This window comes from Trachypithecus francoisi, unplaced genomic scaffold (assembly GCF_009764315.1).
Source record: "Trachypithecus francoisi isolate TF-2019V2 unplaced genomic scaffold, Tfra_2.0 Lachesis_group2, whole genome shotgun sequence".
Classification (NCBI taxonomy): Eukaryota; Metazoa; Chordata; class Mammalia; order Primates; family Cercopithecidae; genus Trachypithecus; species Trachypithecus francoisi.
Genome location: NW_022681465.1, coordinates 61,052,564 through 61,074,753, shown reverse-complemented (window position 1 = coordinate 61,074,753; position 22,190 = coordinate 61,052,564). Strand labels below are relative to the sequence as shown.

The 22,190-nt window shown below is 33.7% G+C and overlaps 1 protein-coding gene across 2 annotated transcripts in view; it reads left to right on the top strand.

Annotated features, from left to right (window-relative positions):
- Nucleotides 1-22,190, top strand: part of CDH9 (cadherin 9) — a 169,786-nt gene that overhangs the window by 38,221 nt on the left and 109,375 nt on the right. The window contains exon 2 of one of the 2 annotated variants that reach the window (XM_033179264.1): nt 13,005-13,281. In XM_033179264.1, the coding sequence (XP_033035155.1) occupies nt 13,054-13,281 (228 nt within the window). In that variant the 5' untranslated portion in view covers nt 13,005-13,053. Of the gene's footprint in view, nt 1-13,004; nt 13,282-22,190 lie in introns of those variants that run through there. The other variant, XM_033179265.1, reaches the window with a different exon arrangement.

Sequence of the window (22,190 nt, the reverse complement as noted above, 5' to 3'; positions counted from 1 at the left end):
GAGAGTGTGTGTGTGTGTTAAGCACTCCTTTAATTTCTGACACTATGAGATGCTCCAAGTTCATCATGGATTTCCTTCTCTAATCTTAGCCATTTTTTGAAGGATCCTGATTCATTTTGATGGAAAATGATATTAGACACTAAGAGCTAGATTATAGATGAGTTCATTAGTACCGGGTGACATTGCTTTTAGACCATCTCAGCTCACAGAGTAAATAATATATATGTGTATTTACTAACTTGTGTAAATATACATATCTATATAAATATTTCAAAATGTAGCCATCTATATCTATATTAAAATAAATGATTTTACATTGATGTCTTCAACTCATTTATTACCACATGGATCCTGGTAACCTCCTCTTGGATATCTGTAAATTCCCACACCAAAAATGAGAAATCTGAATCCCAACATCTACCAACTACTTACTTAATTGTTCAGTTCCAGTATACAAATAGAGCAGCATGAGAATTGTCAATGCATACCTTTGCGGAAAACTTTATTAACTAAAGTCCAGTGCCTCTGTGTAATTTCTTTTCCATTTAGTCTTAGAAACTCCACTCAACTTTGGAAAGTTACTTAGGCCAGCATGTTTTCCTCCCACTCTCTACACTGAGGTTGTTTCACACATTTATAATATGGTTAGATTATCTTGTTTCAGCCTGAATTCTTTCCTGAAGCCATCTTTTCAGCTCCTACCTACTCAATGATTTTTTCTTTTAATTTGTATACGTTAAGGTTCACTCATAATAAGCCTTTATATAAAGTTCTGTGGGTTTTGGTAAACGCATGGTGTCATGTATCTACTATTGCAGTACTATGTACAATAGTGTCACTGACCTAAATGTCTCCTTTGCTTCACCTGTTTATCCTTCTTGTCTTTTCAAACCACTGGAAACCACTCATCTTTTACTATATCAAATTTTTGCCTATTGCAGAATGTCATATAATTTAAATCATTCAGCATGTAGCCTTTTCAGACAAGATGCTCTCACTTAGCATTTTGAATTGAAATTTCCTTTTGTCTTTGTGTGACTTGGTAGCTCATTTTGTTTAATTACTAAATAATGTTCAATTACAGGAATCTATCACAATCTGTTTATCTATTCATCTATTAAAAAATCTAGGTTTTTTCCACCAATTTTTGGAGATTAAGAATGAAGGTTCTATAAACATTAATATGTAGGTTTTCCTGTGGATATTATTTTTCAATCAAGTGTATATGTAAGTGTGATTCCTATGTTTTATGGTTTATTAGAAAGCTTAACTGGGGCTTAAGTTGTTCCAACTTTGGTCACTGTGATTGATTCATCCTATATCCCTTTAAAATACCCACATCAATATAGTATCTCTGTTTTGTTGAGTGTATGGGTGTGTAGAATCTTCCAAAGAGTTTTCCAAAGTGGCAGTACCATTTTGAATTCTCATCAGCAGCAAAAGAGTTACTGTCACTCCATATCCATGACAGAATTTGAGATTCTCAATTTTTGGATTTTCACCATTCAAATATAATAGGTATATCATAGCATCCTGTTTTCATTTGCAATTCACTAACTGCAATCATTTGGAACATTTTTATGCTTATTTGTCATATGTATATCTTCTTTGATAAGGTATCTTTGCAGAACTTTTGTTGATATTTTTGTATTCTTATTGTAGAGTTTTCAGTGTTCTTTGTATATTTTAGATAAAAGTCCTTATCAGATATATGTTACAAATATTTTCTTCCAGTCTGCCTTATCTTTCCATTCTCTTAACACTGTTTTACACAAAAAATAGGTTTTCAATTTTAATAGAATCCATGTTATCAATTTTTTTTAATGAATCATACTTTTGGTGTTGTATCTAAAATTCATTGTCGGACCCAAGATACTTTTGGCATTTGGAGTTTTTTCTAAAACTCACTGCCAAACCCAAGGTCACTTAAATATTCTTCAGCATTTCTTCAAGAAATTTTGTAATATTTGTATCTGCATCACAAAGCAGAGGATAGGATTTGTTTCGTGTGAAGACAAAGTCCTTTTGTCCTCTGGAAAAGCCTTCTACACAGTTGGAAAATAAATAAAATTTGTAATTTTAGATTTATAACTAGGATCCATTTTGTGTTACTTCAAGTGAAAAGTAAAAGCTCTCTGTATATATTTCTTTTCTTTTTTTTTTTTTTGCATATTGATGCCCAGTGTTTTCAGCACCATTTGTTGAGAAGATTATTCTTTCTGCATTGAATTGCCTTTGTCCCTTTGTCAAATGAGAATTGACAATATTTGTGTGGGTCTAATTCTGGACTCTATTCTATTCAATGACCCTATCATCTGTTCTTTCAGCAATACCATGCTATCATGATTACAGTAACTATATAATAAGTTTGGAAATTATTTTTCTCTGTTTTTATTCATAACACTTGGTAACATTTGCCATTAAATTTATTGCTTTTTTTTCTTCTGCCACCATCTCTATTGAATAAGAGTCTCTGGTTAACTCACTGCTATCCTCGTATGAAGAGAAGAAGTCATTGCATATGGCATGATTTGTATCAACTTTGGAGAATGAATGTTACAGCTCATGCGTATTTATTTTTCCTTTTTTTTTTTTTTTTGACAGAGTCTTGCCCTGTCACCAGGCTAGAGGGCAGTGGCATGATCATGACTCACTGCAACCTCTGCTTCCTGGGTTCAGGTGATTCCCTTGCCTCAGCCTCCCGAGTAGCTGGAACCACAGGTGCGCATCACCACACCCAGCTAATATTTGTATTTTTAGTAGAGACAGGGTTTCACCATGTTGGCCAGGATGGTCTGGATCTCCTGGCCTCGTGATCCTCCCACCTTGGCCTCCCAAAGAGCTGGGATTACAGGTGTGAACCACCGCGCCTGGCCTCATGTATATTTTTAAAAGACCTAGATACATATCTTATTTTGTTCCCATTTTTAATAACTTTTTAATATATTAATGATATTGACTCATTCATCATAAAATCTTCTGTAATCTTAAGGGAAGGCCACTCAGATGGTAGGATGTGGTGAAACTGAATACTTCTGTATTTTACATCAGCTTAATTGCTCCTTCCCTTGTAAAGCTTTATTTTCCTCCGATTTTCTATGGGTTCACAGACCCCAGTCTGTTGTATATAGAAAACCTGTTGGTCATTGGTTGTTTCTTATTGCTCAAAGGCAAGTGTTAACACATGGACTTGTGCTTATATGCTGGGTGTGGAATGCCCTTGGCTTTATTATAGTCCAATTTCATGCTCCATATTACATCTTTTGGTATACCAACTTTAAAACCTTTTCTACAGTTTCTAGTATTTAAAAACATTAACCGACCGGGCACAGTGGCTCAATCCTGTAATCCCAGCACTTTGGTAAGTTGAGGAGGGCGGATCACGAGGTCAAGAGATCGAGACCATCCTGGCTAACATGGTGAAACCCCGTCTCTACTAAGAATACAAAAATTAGCTGGGTGTGGTGGCGGGCGCCTGTAGCCCCAGCTACTCGGGAGTCTGAGGCAGGAGGATCACTTGAACCCAGGAGGCAGAGGTTGTGGTGAGCTGAGATCACACCACCCACCACCGCACTACAGCCTGGTGACAGAGCAGATTCCATCTCAAACACACACACACACACACACACACACACACACACACACAAATATTTGTTTATGATAATAACAAATTCTACTTGCTCCACCACTGATACTTTGTTAGCCAAAAATCTTAAACATGTCAGGACCATAGACAGCTTTCTCCTAACTGTTGTTTTTCCATCTCTGACACTGATTAGAATGATTTGCTCATAAGGTATATGTCCAAGTTAAAAGATATCCAATATTATATCACTCTCCATTTTCTGTTTTTTCTTTGTGTTGTTTTATTCTAAGGCTGTATTAATTCAATAGATATAATAGTATCTTGGCCATCTCCAAGACAGACATCTTTGCAATGGAAGACCATATACAATTTTTTAGTTCCCTGGTTTCTCATTCAAGGGGTCAATCCAATAATGTCAGAAAAATTGCTTACTTCTATCCTTTAAATTGAAAGTGGACTTGTTTATATATATATAAATATATATGTATATATATATGTGTGTAGACACACACACCCATGTTTATACACACACGTATCTCAGAAAGTAATTGATCCTTGTTTATTAAACTAGCTCCAACATCACTGTAGACAACAGTTAATTTTCTCATATTCTGGCAATGGCTTCTTTTTGAATCTTTATATTCTATCATTTCATATATTCCATACATATCAATATATTTAATAATATATGATGTTACTATTTTTATTTTGATAGACTATTAGCAAAAGCTCATTCAAGAGCTTCTTTTCTGATACTAGAATTTTTGCCTTAGGGAAGGCACAAAGCTGAATTTTTAAAGCTGGACATTTGATGGTAATAGTCATCGAGGATTGCTTATATGAAGGGGCAGGTCATATTTCATTTGTCTAATTCTGTTTTCTTTAAACTAATTTTACACCATTAATTTGGACAAAGGTAGTATACCAAATTACATGCCAGTACTTGGGCACAGAGTTATTAAAAAATCAGTAAATGGTTTTAAAAAGAATATCTATATCTATATCTATAGAGATATCTATATCAATTTTGTTATCTATACATGTAGATATAGATAGCTATATAGATCTATATATAGATATCTATAGATATAAATATAGATATTCATATGGATATATCTATATCTATATATAAATCTATAAAGATATATAGATATAGATATAGATATTAAGCTTAACAAACTAATGATTAAATATGTATGCATTTATACATGTGCACATATATGGTTATATAATAAATGTAACCACTGTTAATTAATAAGAAAAAATAAATTTAAGCATATATCCCTCAAAGTTATTTGATTTTAGATGATACCTCATTTTAGTGTTACTTATATTTATAGACTGTGTTCTTTATATATGTGTTATTTGCTTACCTAAGCTGTCAAGACTTGTCTCCCCAAATAGTATGAGAGACAAAAGAGAATATTGGAAAAATCACAGGAATCTAGGAATCAAACAACATATGTATGACATTTTCCAAAACCACAAAATTATTGGGTGATGAGAAATAATTTGTTTCATCCATCCAAACGTAAGAAATATAATTTGAAAAAATATTTAAATTACATGACCGTATCACACAGTTTTGTTTTGTTTTGCATTTTCAAGATCAATAGATTAGTGTATGTTAAAGTTCATTATTGATCAAAATAGTATTATAATATTAAAATTAATCACAAACACTTGTGTTATTTGTACATTTCATCTGAGAAACTTTGTCTGAAGAACAAGATTAGAATAATTCAAATACCTTATCTGAGTTCAAACTTCTACAACTGTATATGTATAGCGATAGAGAGGAGAAAGTACATAATTTAATTTTAGATGTGTATTTTATATGCTGAAAATCCTATTTAATTACAGTAATGCACCTTTTTTGACATACAAATATTTAATAGACATTTTTCTAAGATATAATTGGAATATAATTAAGAGAGTAAAGGAATAATAAGGAAACTAATTTCAGTTTTTAAAGTTAACAAGATTTGAGTGAGTTCCCTGATTACAAAATTAAAGTTGAACCACATTTAAAACATTGTACTTTATAGTATATCTGATAGTATTTATTTATCAACAAAAATGTGATTAAAATGCAAAGCATTTAATGCTGACAAATAATTAGGCATAGAAAACTTAGTAATCAGCTTTTTCCTATTGAATAATAATATGAAGAATTTTTAATAAATCCCACAGGATAAAAAGCTTGCTATCTTTAAAATAAAAATACAACAGAAAATCCTTTTGGGTGTACACTTTTGTCCAAAAGCAGAGGAATATACAGGTGTTAAATTGGCCCCAAGAGAGTTGTACTGACGTTCCCTAAATAAGAAATAAATTTAGAAAGAATTATGAGAAAAATAAAGAAGATAGACCATCAAAGGACTATAAAGTTGAAGCAAACATTTTGTAATTTATACCAATCATGTTGTGAAGTTTATACAGAATCTCATGCTATGCAAATTTTTTGAGAATTACTCTACCTCGCTGCAGATTTTTTCCCATTTGTTAGGGGGGAAAAAAACCTGAATGTTTTCTAAAGGCCTATTTTCGCCCAGTTCAACTCTTTCTATTTCTCTATCAGTTTGTTTATGCACTGGAATGTTAAGTCAATGTCATACATGATCCCAGGCTCAAATTAGTAATTATTTATATTAGGCATTAATAAATTAACCAATTAATTTTACAAATACATATTAAGTGCAGTCTACATGTCAATAACTTTTATGCATGACACAATAATTAGCAAACTACTTACCACTATATGTGTTACATTTAGACTAGTTGAAAAAGTCAATAAGCATATAATCTATTAAATGAAAGAGATAATAAAAGTTGTGGTAAATCATGTGAAGGAAATGAAAGGATGGTATAATAGAAAGCAATAGAGACTAAAACGGGGTAAAACATTTTTCAAAAGGTTATTCAGAGACTTCCTCCAAAACAGAATATAATATAAAAACTGAAGGAATGAGGAGATGGCTATAGATGAGCAAGATAAGATAGATCCAGGTCAGAGCATGAGCAAAGGCAAGAAGGAGTCCATGAATTGGACAAGTGCTTAAAGCACATGGGAGGTCTTCAGGTGGGCGCACATGGAGCAGTATCACTTTGTTCTAGTCAGTCCGTGCTGCTATATCAAGATACCACAGACTAAGTGGCTTAAACAACAAATTTTTATTTCTCACAATTCTGGAAACTGGAAAATCCAAGATCAAAGCACCAGCAGGTCTGCTGTCTGATGAGAGCACCCTTTCTGGTCTACAGACAACCATTTTCTCATTGTATCTTCACATAGCCAAGAGAGAGAGAAAAAAAAGAAAAGCTCAGGTACCTTCATGTCCTTCTAAGGGGACTAATTTCATCATTAGAGGCTCCACTCTCATGATCTAATCTAACCGTAGTATCTTCTAAAGGCCCCACCTCCTAATAATATCAATTTGGGGGTTAAGATTTTAGCATATGAATTTTCGTGGGCCACAAATATTTAGTCTATAATATTCCACCCTAGTTGCCCCCCAAGTCATGTCCTTTTCACATATAAAACACATTCATTTCATCCCAATAGCCCCCAAAGTCTATACTTATTCCAATATCGACTCTATAGTCTAAAGTCCAAAATCTCATCTAATATCATGTAAATAAGATATGGATGAGACACAGGTATTATTTATCCAGAGTAAAATTTTTCTCTGCATATGAACCAGTGATTACAAGCAAGCAATGTACTCTCAAAATACAGTAATGTGATAAGCAATGATAAGATAAATACACTTATTCTAAAAGGGAGGAATAGGAAAGAAGGAAAGGATGACAGGTGCAAAGAAAATTTAAAACCCAACAAGGCAAACTCCATGAGATCCTAAGCCTTGAGAATAATTCTCTTTGGCTTAGTGCTCTGCAGTCCAAGTCCACTGGGGCAGTAGTCTCACTTTCTGAATCTCCTGGCATAGCAGTCCCATCCCCATGGTTCTGGGTGATCACCCCCACCCTGAAACCCTATGAAAAAACCATCTGGCATGTTGAAAGTGAGGCAATGGTCCCGCCCTTGAAACCAACAACACATACCTGAATTATCTTTGAAGTCATTCTTCTCTTGTCTTGAATAATAGTTCTTTTTTTTTTTCAGCTGAATAACTGTATGGAGCTGGCCTACACAATCCAAGAAATCCATCAACTTTCTTTCATTCTTTCCCATATCCTTCTTCTTCAGTCCAAACTGGCAGCTTTCTTCCTGGGGTGTCATACTAAATCTATGGTTCACATCCCTACTAACACCTTTATCAAAAGACACTTAGCCACACCTTTAGTATTCTCTCTCAAACATTTTCTCATTTTTGTAATATGAAGAGCCTGAAAATTTTTCAAATCTTTTAACTTTGCTTCATTCTTGCTAAACAATTCCATTTTAAGTAATTTTTGTGTCTCACATTTTACTATAAGCATTCAAGGGAAGCCAAGATGCTCCTTCAACAATTTTCTTAGAAATCTCTTTAGCTATGTATTCTATTTCACTGCTCCCAAATTTTATATTCTGTAAAACACTAGAACATAAATACAATTTAGCCAAGTACTTTTCTACTTTATAACAAGGATACCCTTTTCTCAAGTTTCCAATAACATGTTCCCCGTTTCCATCTGGAAGTTCATTAGAATGACATTTACTGTCCATATTTCTATCAACATTCTGTTCCATGTTACCACGTTATTTAGACATTCTTTTTTTTTTTTTTTTTTTTGAGTCGGAATTTCACCCCTTGCTGCCCAGGCTGGAGTGCAATGCCATGATCTCGGCTCACTGCAACTTTCTCCTCCTGGGTTCAAGCGATTCTCCTGCCTTAGCCTCCCGAGTAGCTGGGATTACAGGCATGCGCCACTATGCCAGGCTAATTTTGTATTTTTAGTAGAGACAGGGTTTCTCCATGTTGATCAGGCTGGTCTCGAACTCTTGACCTCAGATGATCCACCTGCCTTAGCTTTCTAATGTGCTAGGGTTACAGGCTTGAGCCACCACGCCTGGCCATTATTTAGATATTCTTCAAGAAGATTAAGCATTTCTCGATTGTTCTCTTTTCTTTCTGTAACCTCACCAGAATCATCCTTAATGATCTATTCACAGTAATGCAGACTTTTTCTAGCATGCACCTTAAAACTCCCTCAGCTTTTACCTATTATTACCCAGTTCCAAAGCCACTTCCACATTTTTAGATATTTGTTATAGTAGCAAACCACTTCTGGTACTAATCTTAGTTTGTGCTGCTATAACAAATTATGGTTTACTAGGTGGCTTACAAACAGCAGAAATTTATTTCTCACAGTGCTGAAGCCTGGGAAGTCTAACATCAAGCAAGGCATGGCAGATTTAGTGTCTGGTGAGGGTCAGTTTGCTGGTTCATAGATGGCCATTGTTCTGCTGTGTCTTCACATGGTCAAAAGGCAAAAGATCCCTCTCATGTCTCTTACAAGGGCACCATCTCATTCATAAGAGCTCTACCTCTATGACATAATCAGCTCCCAATGGCTCCATTCCTATTATTATCACCTTGAGCAAGGTCTCTCAACCCCCAGTCTGCAGACCAGTACTGGTCCATGGTCTGTTAGGGACAAGGCTGCACAGCAGGAGGTGAGCAGCAGGCAGGAGAGCATTACCACTTGAGCTCTGCCTCTTGTGAGATTAGCAGCAGCATTCGATTCCCATTAGAGTGCAAACCTTATTGTGAGCTGCGCATGCGAGGGATCTAGGTTGCGTGCTGCTTATGTGAATCCAATGCCTGATGATACATACATACATTTGTACATATGCGTTTATATATTTATCTGTATATGTATCCATATGTATATGTAATATATATATATGTGTGAGTACATATTCAAGTTATAGTATAAAATCATTAGAACCACTTTGTTCCCTATTTTTAATTATGCCCAAATAGTGTTAGTGAGAGAAGTATAAAAATTACTTCTTTATTTTGACCAAGAATAAGAAAAGAATGGATTCTTCATTTTTCCAATAGATCTGCTTTTCTCCTGATATAAATGACACTCAAGAAATCACTCAGTCATCCACCTAGTTCATAAATAATCTAGAAGTTATATTTATTTTTTCTTCACCCCTCATAACCAATATATAAGATGATATTATCTATGTTTTTGAATATCTACGTATGTGAATTAGATCCACATATTAGGTCTGATTTCCCAGAAACAAACCCTGAGACAAGGATTTTTGTGTAATTTATTGGTTGAAAATTTTGTTCTAGGTAAGGAATTGCAGGATTAATTGGAGTAATAGGACACGGATGGAAAAGAAGCCAAACAAAGGCATCAAAATCCCAGCTTCATTACGATTCTGTAGGAAAGCTCTAGAATGTAAATAGTATGTTGGGTTTCATACGTCGGCACCTGTTACATACTGGCAATGGGATATTATAGATGTTTGTAAACTTGGAGGCACATTACACATCCTGTGCATGTGGGCAAAGTGGTTCCAGTAGCCAAGGGAACTTGTTCAAAGACAGTTGCAGGTGCAGACCATTATAAGCAAAGGCATAGAAAAATTGTAGTGTATGTAGTGCTGGTGCGTGGCCACATTAAAGGATGAAAGGGAATCTGAGCAGCGTTTCAGTGTCTACTTCAAATCACTTCTCTATATGCCTTAATCATCTCTTACTGGACTAGGGTAATAGACCCTAACTGATCTCTCTCTTAACCAAATCCCTTTCCTGCCCTCTAACCTATTTTCTAGTCTGTGCCAGATTGATGTTTTCTAAACATATCATGTTAAAATCTTCCAACTGCTTTCAATCGCACCGAAAATGAATGAGAATTTCTTACTGTAGTTTATAAACGCCTATGGGATACTAGCACCTGCCTGTCTCTTGTGTCATCTAATAAAACTACATTGTTCCGCTCAAAGGCCTATGTTCTACACAAAATGGGCATCATAGTTAGAACTGACCCCAGGAAATAAAGAATACCCTTTGATTTATCTGGCAAGTCTTATAAGCAAGGTCAATGATCAAAACAAATTCTACCAGTGGGAAGAAACCAGGGTAAACAGTGTGGTCAATGAAGGAATTCGTTGTATCAACATAAGATAACAGTTATCCTTGAGATTCTCTGACTGTTCATTTTCCACTACAGCATCATTGAGCTACAAAACAGGGGGTGTATTCTGGGCCAGTGACCACTAGGTGTTATTCTTCCATTACACATTTTTCTAAGCATTATTTAACATTGTAAATTTCTGATATCTAATTCAGGGTTTTACATTGGCTGTGGTCAAATTTACCAATTATGCCATAGTTTACAGGATTACAAATAGCCACATAAAGGCTGATGCTAATAACCATAACCTGAGATTTTGGCATTGAAAAATGGTGTAATTTTGGATTATTGTAATTCTGGAGCTTAACCCTATGTATGTATTAAGAGCAGCATGTATTTGTAACCATATGTTTGTATTAAGAGCTAAGAGTGACCAGTTTTTAAAATAATAGATATGGAAATTAAGGTACATAGATGTGTGGGACAGAATCTGTAGCTCTGGACCATGGTAAGAATCTATAATACCACCTGTCACTTACCGTTCTCCTTTCTGCTGAGTTGGACCCATATCTCTATGCCTATAGTAGGGGCAACCATGCTTGATGATGACAGTGATAATGATGATGCTTGTGATGATCATGATGATAATGCTAATATGCTGAGTTGTGTGCTAGCACTGTGCTAACTCTTCTACAGGCATTGTCTTATATTAAAAATGGTGTTTAAGACTGTGTATCTGAAACCTGGCTCTAATACTTATTACCTGTATGACTTTTGTCATGTTACTTAAATTCATCATGCCTCAGATTTGCTATCTTCAAAATAAAATAAGTCATTGTAATGTACAAGACTATTACTTTGTATTGATAAAAGTTTAAAATACAATTAACAACACCACCTTGTGGATCAGGTACCAATTAAGACCAAGTGATATAGGTCGGTATTTGAAAATATCACAGATAGTAAGGCAAAAATCCAAGCTAGATCCTTATATTTGACCTTTATACCTTGTTATTCCCATTACTGAATTCATAGATGCTTGGTCCAACACTGGGTTTCTGGCTTAAATCAGGTAAATGGGAGCCCTTTCCCAGGATTTTTAAAACTCCAATTAGAAAAGACTATCAGTTGCTTTCTAAAATTGAAGATTTTAAATCTGAGTTCAGGAGATATCACTCACACAATTTATTCAGGTTGAGGAGGTTTAGTCAGGGTGAGAGATAAAATGAGAGAGAGAGAGAGAGAGAGAGGCGGAGAAGAGCGAAAGAATATAATACTCAAGCCCCTAATTCTAATTTTCATAATAAGGAAATGCCCAAGTGCTTCTTTGCTCCTTTTGTTATTTTTTTTTCCACACTTAATTTGATTTTATAACCCAATGACTTTTTTGCCTACTAGTTTGATATTGGTTTCCATTGCTTAATAGATCATAGCCATTATCATCTCACATCTTCTAAATTAAATATCATACAAATTAAAACCAATTTGATGACAAATAAAACTAATTCTGAAATATCAAAGGAACTATGACTTTCATACAAGAATAATCAACTTATTATATTAACAGGGAGATATTATTTCAAAATTCTGGATCAGATTACTTTATACATAACATGCGTTATCTAATTTTGCAATATCAACTTTGTATACTAATTTTTTCTTATTATTTTGGAAAATAAATTTGTTCTTAATTACCATGTAAAATGTTTTTATTTAGAGCATGTACTCCTCAGTCTCAAATAAATTTGAGTGTCCTACTAGATTAATTGTTGGAAAAATAGTTATTGATTGGAAAACATCGACATGGTGCTAAGTATTGCAAGACACAATCCTAAGTATATTAGGTACCATATAATTTGCCTTGAGGCAACATTTCAATCTGATGGAGGAGAAGGATTATAAAGAGGAAGATAGGGGGCAGAGTAGAAAAACCATTTACTAAAAATGATGGATTATGAGAAGTTCTCTTTAAAATATGTAATTTCATATATGTATGTATATGCTAATACATATTCTACTTTTATTAGTCTTAAGGACTATGGAACATTTGCTGTGATAATTTGTATACTGTAGAGCTTATTTTTCAAAATATTTAGTGTTTTAAATTACAAAAATATTAATACGTATCTGATTGTTTTATAGTAATCTTAAATTAGCTGCTAAATTCCTGCTTAGTCTACTTGAGCTTTGTATGTCTTTCCACTTATCTATGTGATAAATGAGTTTTTCATGACCATTCGCTGATGTAGAAATATAATGTGCATATAGTACATAATAAAATTTAAATAATGTCTGGAATAAGTTTTTCAGTATACACATTCTGGGAAAGTGAAACTCAAGCTAATACAGCCATTTTTTTCTCTTTACTCTCTAGGAAAAACAAACAATACATTGAATTTGACAACCTGCTGAAGTTTCAGATAATGAGGACTTACCATTGTATACCATTACTCATCTGGACCTATATGTTCCATACAGTTGATACCATCCTATTACAAGAAAAACCTAACAGTTATTTATCAAGCAAAAAGATAGTGGGTCTGACAAAAGATGATGGCAAAATGCTACATCGCACCAAGCGTGGCTGGATGTGGAATCAGTTCTTCTTATTGGAAGAGTACACAGGTACTGACACACAATATGTAGGCAAGGTAAGAATTTATGTATGAGAAATCTAAAAGCTGAAAGTGACAGCTATTTATTTTTTACAGCAACTTTTCACATCACTAGTGATTATTAAAAATATTTAACTAATTATGTTCAGAAGGTGTGATATTGCAAATTATTTTAGTGGGGAAGAACAAGGAGCCATATTTGGATTCTAAATGTAAATCAATATCAATAATAAGCATAAACTACTAAGTCATATGTGGATGGATGTGATTCATTATTAATCAGCTAGGTATTATTTAATCGTATGTGTATTATCTAACCAAAACTGTCCTTGAAATCTGTTGATAAATAGTTTATCATAATTAGGAATAGTATACTGTGCATGAGAAATAAAGTACTTCCAGATGTTTCTATTTCTTAATATCAGCTAGGGTGAGCTTCCTGCTTGTAATCTAGACAAAAGTGTTTAAGGCAGAAGGATAAAGACAAGATTAAAAAAAAGAGAAAGAAGACACTATCTTTAAGAAGATATGCTTCTGTGTTAGCAGAAACAAATTTGCTCATTAGCAATCAGAAGCACTCAATAATAGAGAATATGTAAATCTCTTCTTGTGTTCAATTTGGAGGAAGCAGATTCATTGCCTCTCTTTCATTGGTGTTTAGAGACTTCTTTTTCTTTAACTCATTATCTCTCTAACTTTCTTTCTTTAGTGGCATGACCTTTCTGACATCCATAATTTTCTATATATCTATCATCCTTTTCCTTACCAATCACATTCATACTATTATAAACGCAGGATAATTCATTTGTTAAGTATAATTATTCCCAGTTTACACCCGTTGCTGAGGTATATTAAAATTTTTACAACAAAACAGTTTTAAATGCTAGCAGTCTACAGATCATAATTTTTTTTTTTTTTTGAGTCATGTCATATATGTACTTGGAGGGACTGTAATGGTTTACGTATTGCTTGACTCACTGACAACACCAGGCACATAAATTAGATCAGGCCAAAAATGGAAGAAAAAAAAAAAAAAAAAACACCACACACACAAGTATCTAATATCACAAATGTCACGCTTGTACCTTTTAAAACAGGAATACATTTGCTCTGTGAAATTGCCAAAATTTTGATCTAATTCTTCCTTATGTGTGTGGGGCAATAAAATGCAGCCTCCTTTATCAGAAGACTATTATTTTCTCTTCTTTTGAAATGTATCTTTTCTAATTCCATAGGTCATGCTCATTCCACCCCATTCAGTTCGCTTGCTGGTTCCTTTTTGCCTGTTATTTCTTCTCAGGTTAATCATATGGCATCCTCAGGCATCCCTCATTTAACAACACTTTTCACACTACAGTTAATAACTAACATCAGGAAATTCAAGTTTAGCAAGCGAATGTTTTTGTCTAAGGACGTGAAATTGCCTTATGATTCTCCAAGGAAATGTGTAAAGGCCACATTGAGGTCACAGGGCCTTACAGAAACAGTTTTCTCCTTGGAGATTCACAAATACAGAAGAATAGCCACAGATAACAGAGATGCTCATAATCTTAAGGCAGTTACAGCTCTACAGCAAGCATTTATTTTAAGCTGAAAACAAAAATGCTTCCCCTAAAAATTGAGTGTACATCAATTAATTTCTAGATTGACCACCATTCCTGCTCTCACATTTTAAATATACATTATGGTTTAAAATTTTGTGCACAATCATGCTTCCTTTTTTAATTAATTCCATAATCTGTCATAAACAATTATGAAATATCCATGCATAGTTTTGTTTAATTACTTTTCATAATTGTTTTTCATTTGTGTTGGAAAAATGGCATTTTGGATTTATGCATGGACAAGTGAGGGTGTGTGATTTTTTTGCCAATTTATTCTTGACAATGGGGTTATGAACCACAAATGGAACACTCATTTTAATATGAGATGTTTGGGGAAAATTAACACAATGAAACCAAAACCACCTGTCAACTATTTCTGTGTTTCCAATGGGAAATAATATGTATACGAAATAGACACCTCAGCAAAATAAAATACTTATATTACTTTTTAAAGAAAAAATAAAACTCTTTCTGTTTTTTTAATAGGGACTTATCTAGGATATGCCATTACCACGTAGCTAGTTCATTATAAAAGTGAGCTGGATTTCAACCACATCTTAATACTTAATACTAGGTTATTAAGGGTATTTACTCTCTTTATCCTGCTTTTCTGGTTTTTGACATCACTATTTATTTGCATATATAGTGGCTGACTGGACCCTTAACTCTAAACTTACTCAAACATATGAATTCTGATAAGGACTTAACTTCTTGAGCACCTCGCAGATTGTCTTTTTGACCACAGTGTTTCTGGTCTCCCCTGGTAGACCTCAATCTAGTCTTCCAGGATCCACTGCATTGGTAGCATACCCTGTAAAGAAAAGGCCTGTCGTATTTACCCTGCGCCAGGATTGGGAAGGGCTAAGTAGCTTCTAATGGGAAGAAATCTCCATGGTTTCTTTATAGTTTTATGGAAGCTAGGTATCATAGAAAATATTAATTTACAAGTGCTGTAAAATTGCATAAAATTGGGAAGACATATTGGTAAAGGTTAAAAACTGGGTTTGATCCTGAATTGAGAGAAAGCAGTTTTAGAAAAATAAAGTAGTGCAGCAAAATTTAATAAATTATATACATGTATACACACAAACATGCAACTTACAAGATTTAGTCCTAATTGTGACACACAGTAACTATTATAATTTAGAAGTTGTTTAAACTTACCAACCCTCAGATTCTTGTTGGGTTAATTTGCATTGTCATTAAGATTTCTTTAATTCCAAATTTCTGGTCTTTTCTAAGATTTTGGAGAGGGCTGTCATTAGGGAGCCAGAAAGATTTTTGTAAATATGTGCATCTGGACAAATCTAAGAGGGTGGAATTGCATGTATATAGCACAATAAAGAAAAAAAGAGGCTAGTCTAATAGTATAAAGTTAGACCTTCACTGTGAAAGGTCCAGAATTCTAGGATGGGTTTTTTTTACATATAGCATGAAATGTAAATAATCTGTTAAAAGCCTTTGTACAAATCAGTTATGGGGGAAGAACAGAACTGAAATAATTAGTTTTCTTTCATTGTTCAGAATGGATTAGAAGAGTAAGAAAATGAATTAAGATAATTTTAATAAGGCAATACTGCAGAATTGTTATGGCATTTTAGACATTTGAAATATAGCAGAGAAAAGTCAGAAATGTTGGAATATATAGCAAGTTTTTGTTTTTTTGCAATAATGCAATTTGAAATTTGGTTGGTCATTCTCGACTGAAACTATCAGAGATTTACTAATACTGTTTTATGTAATAAGGAAAACTTTGTATTGTTACTCAAGAAGAAAACAAAGTCATAATAATTGTTATCTAGCTTCTCTATAACTTGAATAGGCAAGTGTGACTGAATTATTTAGGTAGAATCGTAATACTGCTCAAGAGAGAAATTAACAACAAGAAGCATAGCAAATGTCCCTACTATTATTTTAGAGAATCTTTATAGCACTTTAGTTTGTTATACATAAGTTCAAAGTCCAGAATAATCCCTGCTTATCATGGATCAATAATCAATAACTATATCCCAATTAGTATTGAGAATTGAATAGAATTTACCTATTTGATTTTAATATCTAGTTGTTAAACCACATTTATTTTATGAAGAGAAACCCAATACTCAGACACAGCAGACATAGTATTTATTTTTTTAAAAGGAATAAAATTGTGTTTATTTTTCACAATTGTGAAGATTCATTTAATAATTTGGAATATCAACTTAATTGACCATTACATTTTAATTTAAAAATATGTATTTAGCACTTGTTTGTGCAGAGCAAGGAATATGGAGCTAAGGAGCCACCTGTAGGTAGCTGCTATTAAATAAGGTACCTTTGTTGCAGAGTTACCTCTCAAGTCTTTATAATTTTAATTTAGAAACTTTTGTTATCCCATTCTGAAATCATGAGTGTAATAATAGAATCTAGAGTGGAAAGGGATTTTTACATAGATTGAACTCTGTCTTTTTTTTTTTTTTTTTTTTTTTTGAGACGGAGACTGGCTCTGTCGCCCAGGCTGGAGGGCAGTGGCGCCATCTGGGCTCACTACAAGCTCCACCTCCCGGGTTCACTCCATTCTCCTGCCTCAGCCTCCCAAGTAGCTGGGACTACAGGCGCCCGCCACGACGTCTGGCTAATTCTTTTTTGTATTTTTAGTAGAGACGGGGTTTCACCATGTTAGCCAGGATGGTCTCGATCTCCTGACCTCATGATCCGCCCGCCTCGGCCTCCCAAAGTGCTGGGATTACAGGCGTGAGCCACTGCGCCCCGCCGATTGAACTCTGTCTTCATGGTTACAATTGGTTTATATGTTACCTAAAGCAACGGGAAACACAGTTAACAAAAATTGGTAGGAGTTTGTTTTATATTTGATTGTGTATCAAAAGGTGGAGTGACACTGTTTCACATTTACATATGCTGGTTTGTACACTAAATATTAATATATAGCTGAAGTATATATAAAATAATGTACTTGAATAGGTTATTTTTTCTTATGCTTTTCAGGTATCGCAGTTTGAGGTGTACAAGTAACTGATGGAATAGAAACTAGAAACAGAAATAAACTCTCAAATTTATTTAAAGAGTTTTGATGAGTTGTTATAGTATATCACAGAGTTTTCCAGAATCTAAGTAAAATATGTTAATGAAAGTTTGTAAGTATCATTACTTATGGTGCAGTACATGGAGCAGTTGCTTTTGATTTGTAAATATATTATACTCCAAAATTATCTTTATGCATTAGTTGTTTATAACCCAGAACACACAAAAAATTAAACATTATGACGAGACTTTAAGGACAGCATACCGAGGCATGTTTAGCTCTGAGTTCTATAAAAACTCACTGTTAACATATAGCTCCGTCTTTTAATTTTCACTGCTAATACTTTATAATCACTTTGCTGGACAACTGCTTTAGCACACTAAACTTATATTTTCCTTGACTTTATTTATAGTTTTTTTTTAATGATCAGAAGCAGTTTATACAATATCTCTTGAATAATCCCAATCTCTAGCACAAAAATACCTCTAAAAAAAATAACTGAAATTCACTTAAGTTGAATTCAAAGTGTCCGTTAGTATTCTTGCAAATTCCAGCCCATGTTCTGTCTCCCCATAACTTTGTAACCTGAGTTCTAGTCGACATGATATTTCTTCCATACACCTGACCTTTTTTTCATCACATCCACAGACCCCCTCCCAGGGTGTATCTTACACACTTCTTCATAATTTCATATCTGTTTTTTGTTGTTGTTGTTGTTCACTCTATGTCCTACCACAACTTCTGTGCACAATCCTACATAAAACCCATTTCATTTTCCCTGGCTGGAATTATCCCTCAAAACTATGAGATCCTCTCTTAAAATCTTATGCGTAGGCCAGACATGGTGGTTCTCACCTGCAATCCTAAAACTTTGGGAGGTGGAGGCGGGTAAATCACGAGGTCAGGAGTTTAAGACCAGCCTTGGCAAGATGGTGAAACCCCATCTCTACTAAAAAAAAATACAAGTATTGGCCAGGTGTGGTTGTGGTGCCTGTAATCCTAGCTACTCGGGAGGCTGAGGCAGGAGAATCGCTTGAACCCAGGAGGCAGAGGTTGCAGTGAGCCAAGGTCGCGCCACTGGGCTCTAGCCTGGGTGACAGAGCAAAATTCCACCTCAGAAAAAAAAAAAAAATAATCTTATTCATAGCACAAGTTCAATTATTTGGATATATCTTCTATGTTGTCTCCTAGATTCTGCGACATTTGGGCTTTGAGTCTGTGTTGGATTTATTTTCTTTCCCCAAATTTTTGACATAATAGGTTTACTCAAAATTAATAGTCACCTACTATTTTAAAACTCTTTATTCTTTATTAATCTGAATCCTGAGAAATTGGCCTTATGAAAAATAGAAAAAGCAGAGAAAAATTTACAGAAATATATTCCCTTTTTCTGACAAATGGTACATCAAAGCCAAACTTCCTCTTTGTTGTTCTTCCAATTCCTTTCTTTTATTTCCATTATATTAGAGGGTTCTCATAACTGTGAAACCATTTAAAAATATTAATTGTGGTGGAAAATGGTTCTTAATATGGCTACCAAGTTGTATGTTTAATTTTTTTTTACACTTCCACCACTGATTTCAGTGTTTTTGAACTACTTCTAATATTCCAACATAGTCTTCCTCATCTTCTAAACTTGCACATGATCAAATGCACCTTTATATACTCATCAATAAGGGAGGAAGGAGGAAGGAAGGGAGGAAGGAAACCAGGAAGGGTGGGAGGGAGGGAAAAACTTGCAGATGTTTGAATCCACCTTTATATACTTATCAGAAAAGATGGGACGGAGGGAGGGAAACAACAAATGTCAGAAGTGACATTATCTTCAGCAGGGTATGGAGAGAGGGATGGGGAAAACTCTTTACATACAAGGCCATAAATTATGATGATTATGATGTCACTATAAAAGCAGTATGTGCTCCCTGTTAAAAACCAGGAACATAAGATTTAAAAATAATTTTAAAAAATTGAAGATGTTTATAATGATATCACTAAGATAAGGGTAAGTTGTCTAAATATTTTTCTAACTATTTATTGGTTTTATTTTTAACACTGTTGATTTTCTATTGTTTTCATACCTGTTTTATCTTGTTTTTCTCTGTCAATTCTACGTTTTGGCATATTGTTAAAATGTTAGTATTAGCCATGTCATATTATGTCATATATAAAATCACACAAAATTCAAAATTTTCCACATATTTTGTTTAGACGCTCTCTGCTTTTATATGTGCAAACATGTATAAAAACATGGTCCACCTGCCTCTGCCTCCCCAATTTTGTACCTGATATTTTTAGCACAGTTGGCTCTCCATATATGTGGATTCCACATATGTTTATTCAACCAACAGTAGACTGAAAATATTCAGAGAAAAATAAAAGATTGTTGCACCTTCAGTGAAAATGTACAGACTTTTTTCTTGTCATTATTCCCTAAACAATATAGTATAACAATTGTTTACATTGTATTTAGAGGGTATTAGGTATTATAAATAATCTAGAAATGATTTAAAGTAAATAGAATGATATGCATCGATTAAATGTAAATTCTACACCATTTTATATAGGGACTTGAGCATTTGCACATTTTGGTATCTGCAGGGATTCCTGGAACCAATCACCCACGGATACCAAGGGATGATTATGTATTATAAATTATCTTTGTTAAGGCTAGATTACTAGAGGGAGAATTCTCAAAATTGAAATATAGGAATAATTTTAAAGTTCTGGGTACATATTAGCCAATGGCATTTCAAAAATTTATACCACTTCTCTTCCACCAACAAAAAACCGATGTACCGACGTGGGGCATTAGTTATGCTACATTGTTTGTCTGGTTGTGACTGTACTTTAATGTGAAATTTAATCCTGTGTAATATTATTGTTCAATTAATTTTGAAAAAAACTGAACACCTACAGTGTGGGGCACTATGTTAAGTTCTAGAAATAGTAGTAAATAAGATTAATTTGTCCTTATCTTAAAGAATTCCTCTATTATAAATGCAATGCTATTATTGCTCATTGCTGTGAGAAAGACCTGCTAATAGGCTCAATTCAAAAAAAGTAGACAATTTTTTTGTGACTCAATAGACTGAATTCCTAACACGTAAACTCTATTTAGCTTAATTCTGCACTAGAATCATCTCCAAATTAATAATGTTCGCATGTTTGTTTGTTTAGAAACTGCCATGTTTTCTTTTTCTGATCATCAGATATTTGTACCAGATATTCACAAATATTCAAACTGTATTCAAGCAAATCTTTTATAATTTCTGCATTACAAATCCTAATAACTCATACTAAGAGTCTTATAGGAGCAGTAGTGGTATTCATGGAAAAAAATGCCAGGAAAATATTGTGAAAATATCTAACTTTCTTTAAACAAGTTTTTTGAGGTAATTGGAGTCACTTTAGATAGACAATTGACTGTATGCTTAGTAAAATTTACTCAGTAAATATTCTAATTCACAGCCAGAATTTCCAAGGAAGGTGATTACTAACTCATCATACCAGATATTTACGTTAAAAACAGATGCACAAAAAAACTGTTCAATAATAGTGAATAAGTGAGTGACTAGGCAAATCTAAGAAGAGGCCTTTCTTTTCTACAAAAAAGAGAAAATATTCGTACATGGTTATTTTGGGAAATTTCCAACTCCCTCAATGTTTTCCAACAACAAATGTTTCAAAACTACATTTTAAAACTGCTTTGGTAAATGTTTCTTATATACTTGAATGTTTATTACGTACTTGCTGGGTATAGCATTCTTAGGAAAAGAATTTTAGAAAAAAATGTGACAATAGTGTTGTTTAATTCTCTAGCATTCCATATTTTGTGTCTCCATATTCAAATTCTTCCTGGGAGTAAGCGTTTTAAATACTCCATTTAAAAAATTTTCTCTTTAACTCTGTCATTTTTTTCTCATTTATTTTAATGCAGTTATCAGATACATATCTAATGATCTTTTTATATTTCTGATTAAATATTTCATCTTTATGAATACCACCCTTTATCTGTGATAATTCTACTTACTTGGGGTTAACTTTGCCTGCTAAGAATTTACCCACACAACTTCTCTCATGAATGTGCTTGTGTGGTTTAACTTTTATCATTCTTTTGCTCTCAGCCTCTCTGTATAATTCTATTAAAAATCCAGCTGTAAAGATTTATTGTCATATAAAGAGGTCAGAGTTGGTTTATTCTTTTTGTGCAGTCTGACAATGTTTGACATTTAATTGGCTTAAACTCATTCATATATAATGCCATTAGTGATATATTTGGATTTAAGTCTGTCATTTTCTTGTTTTCTGTTCCCCCTAGT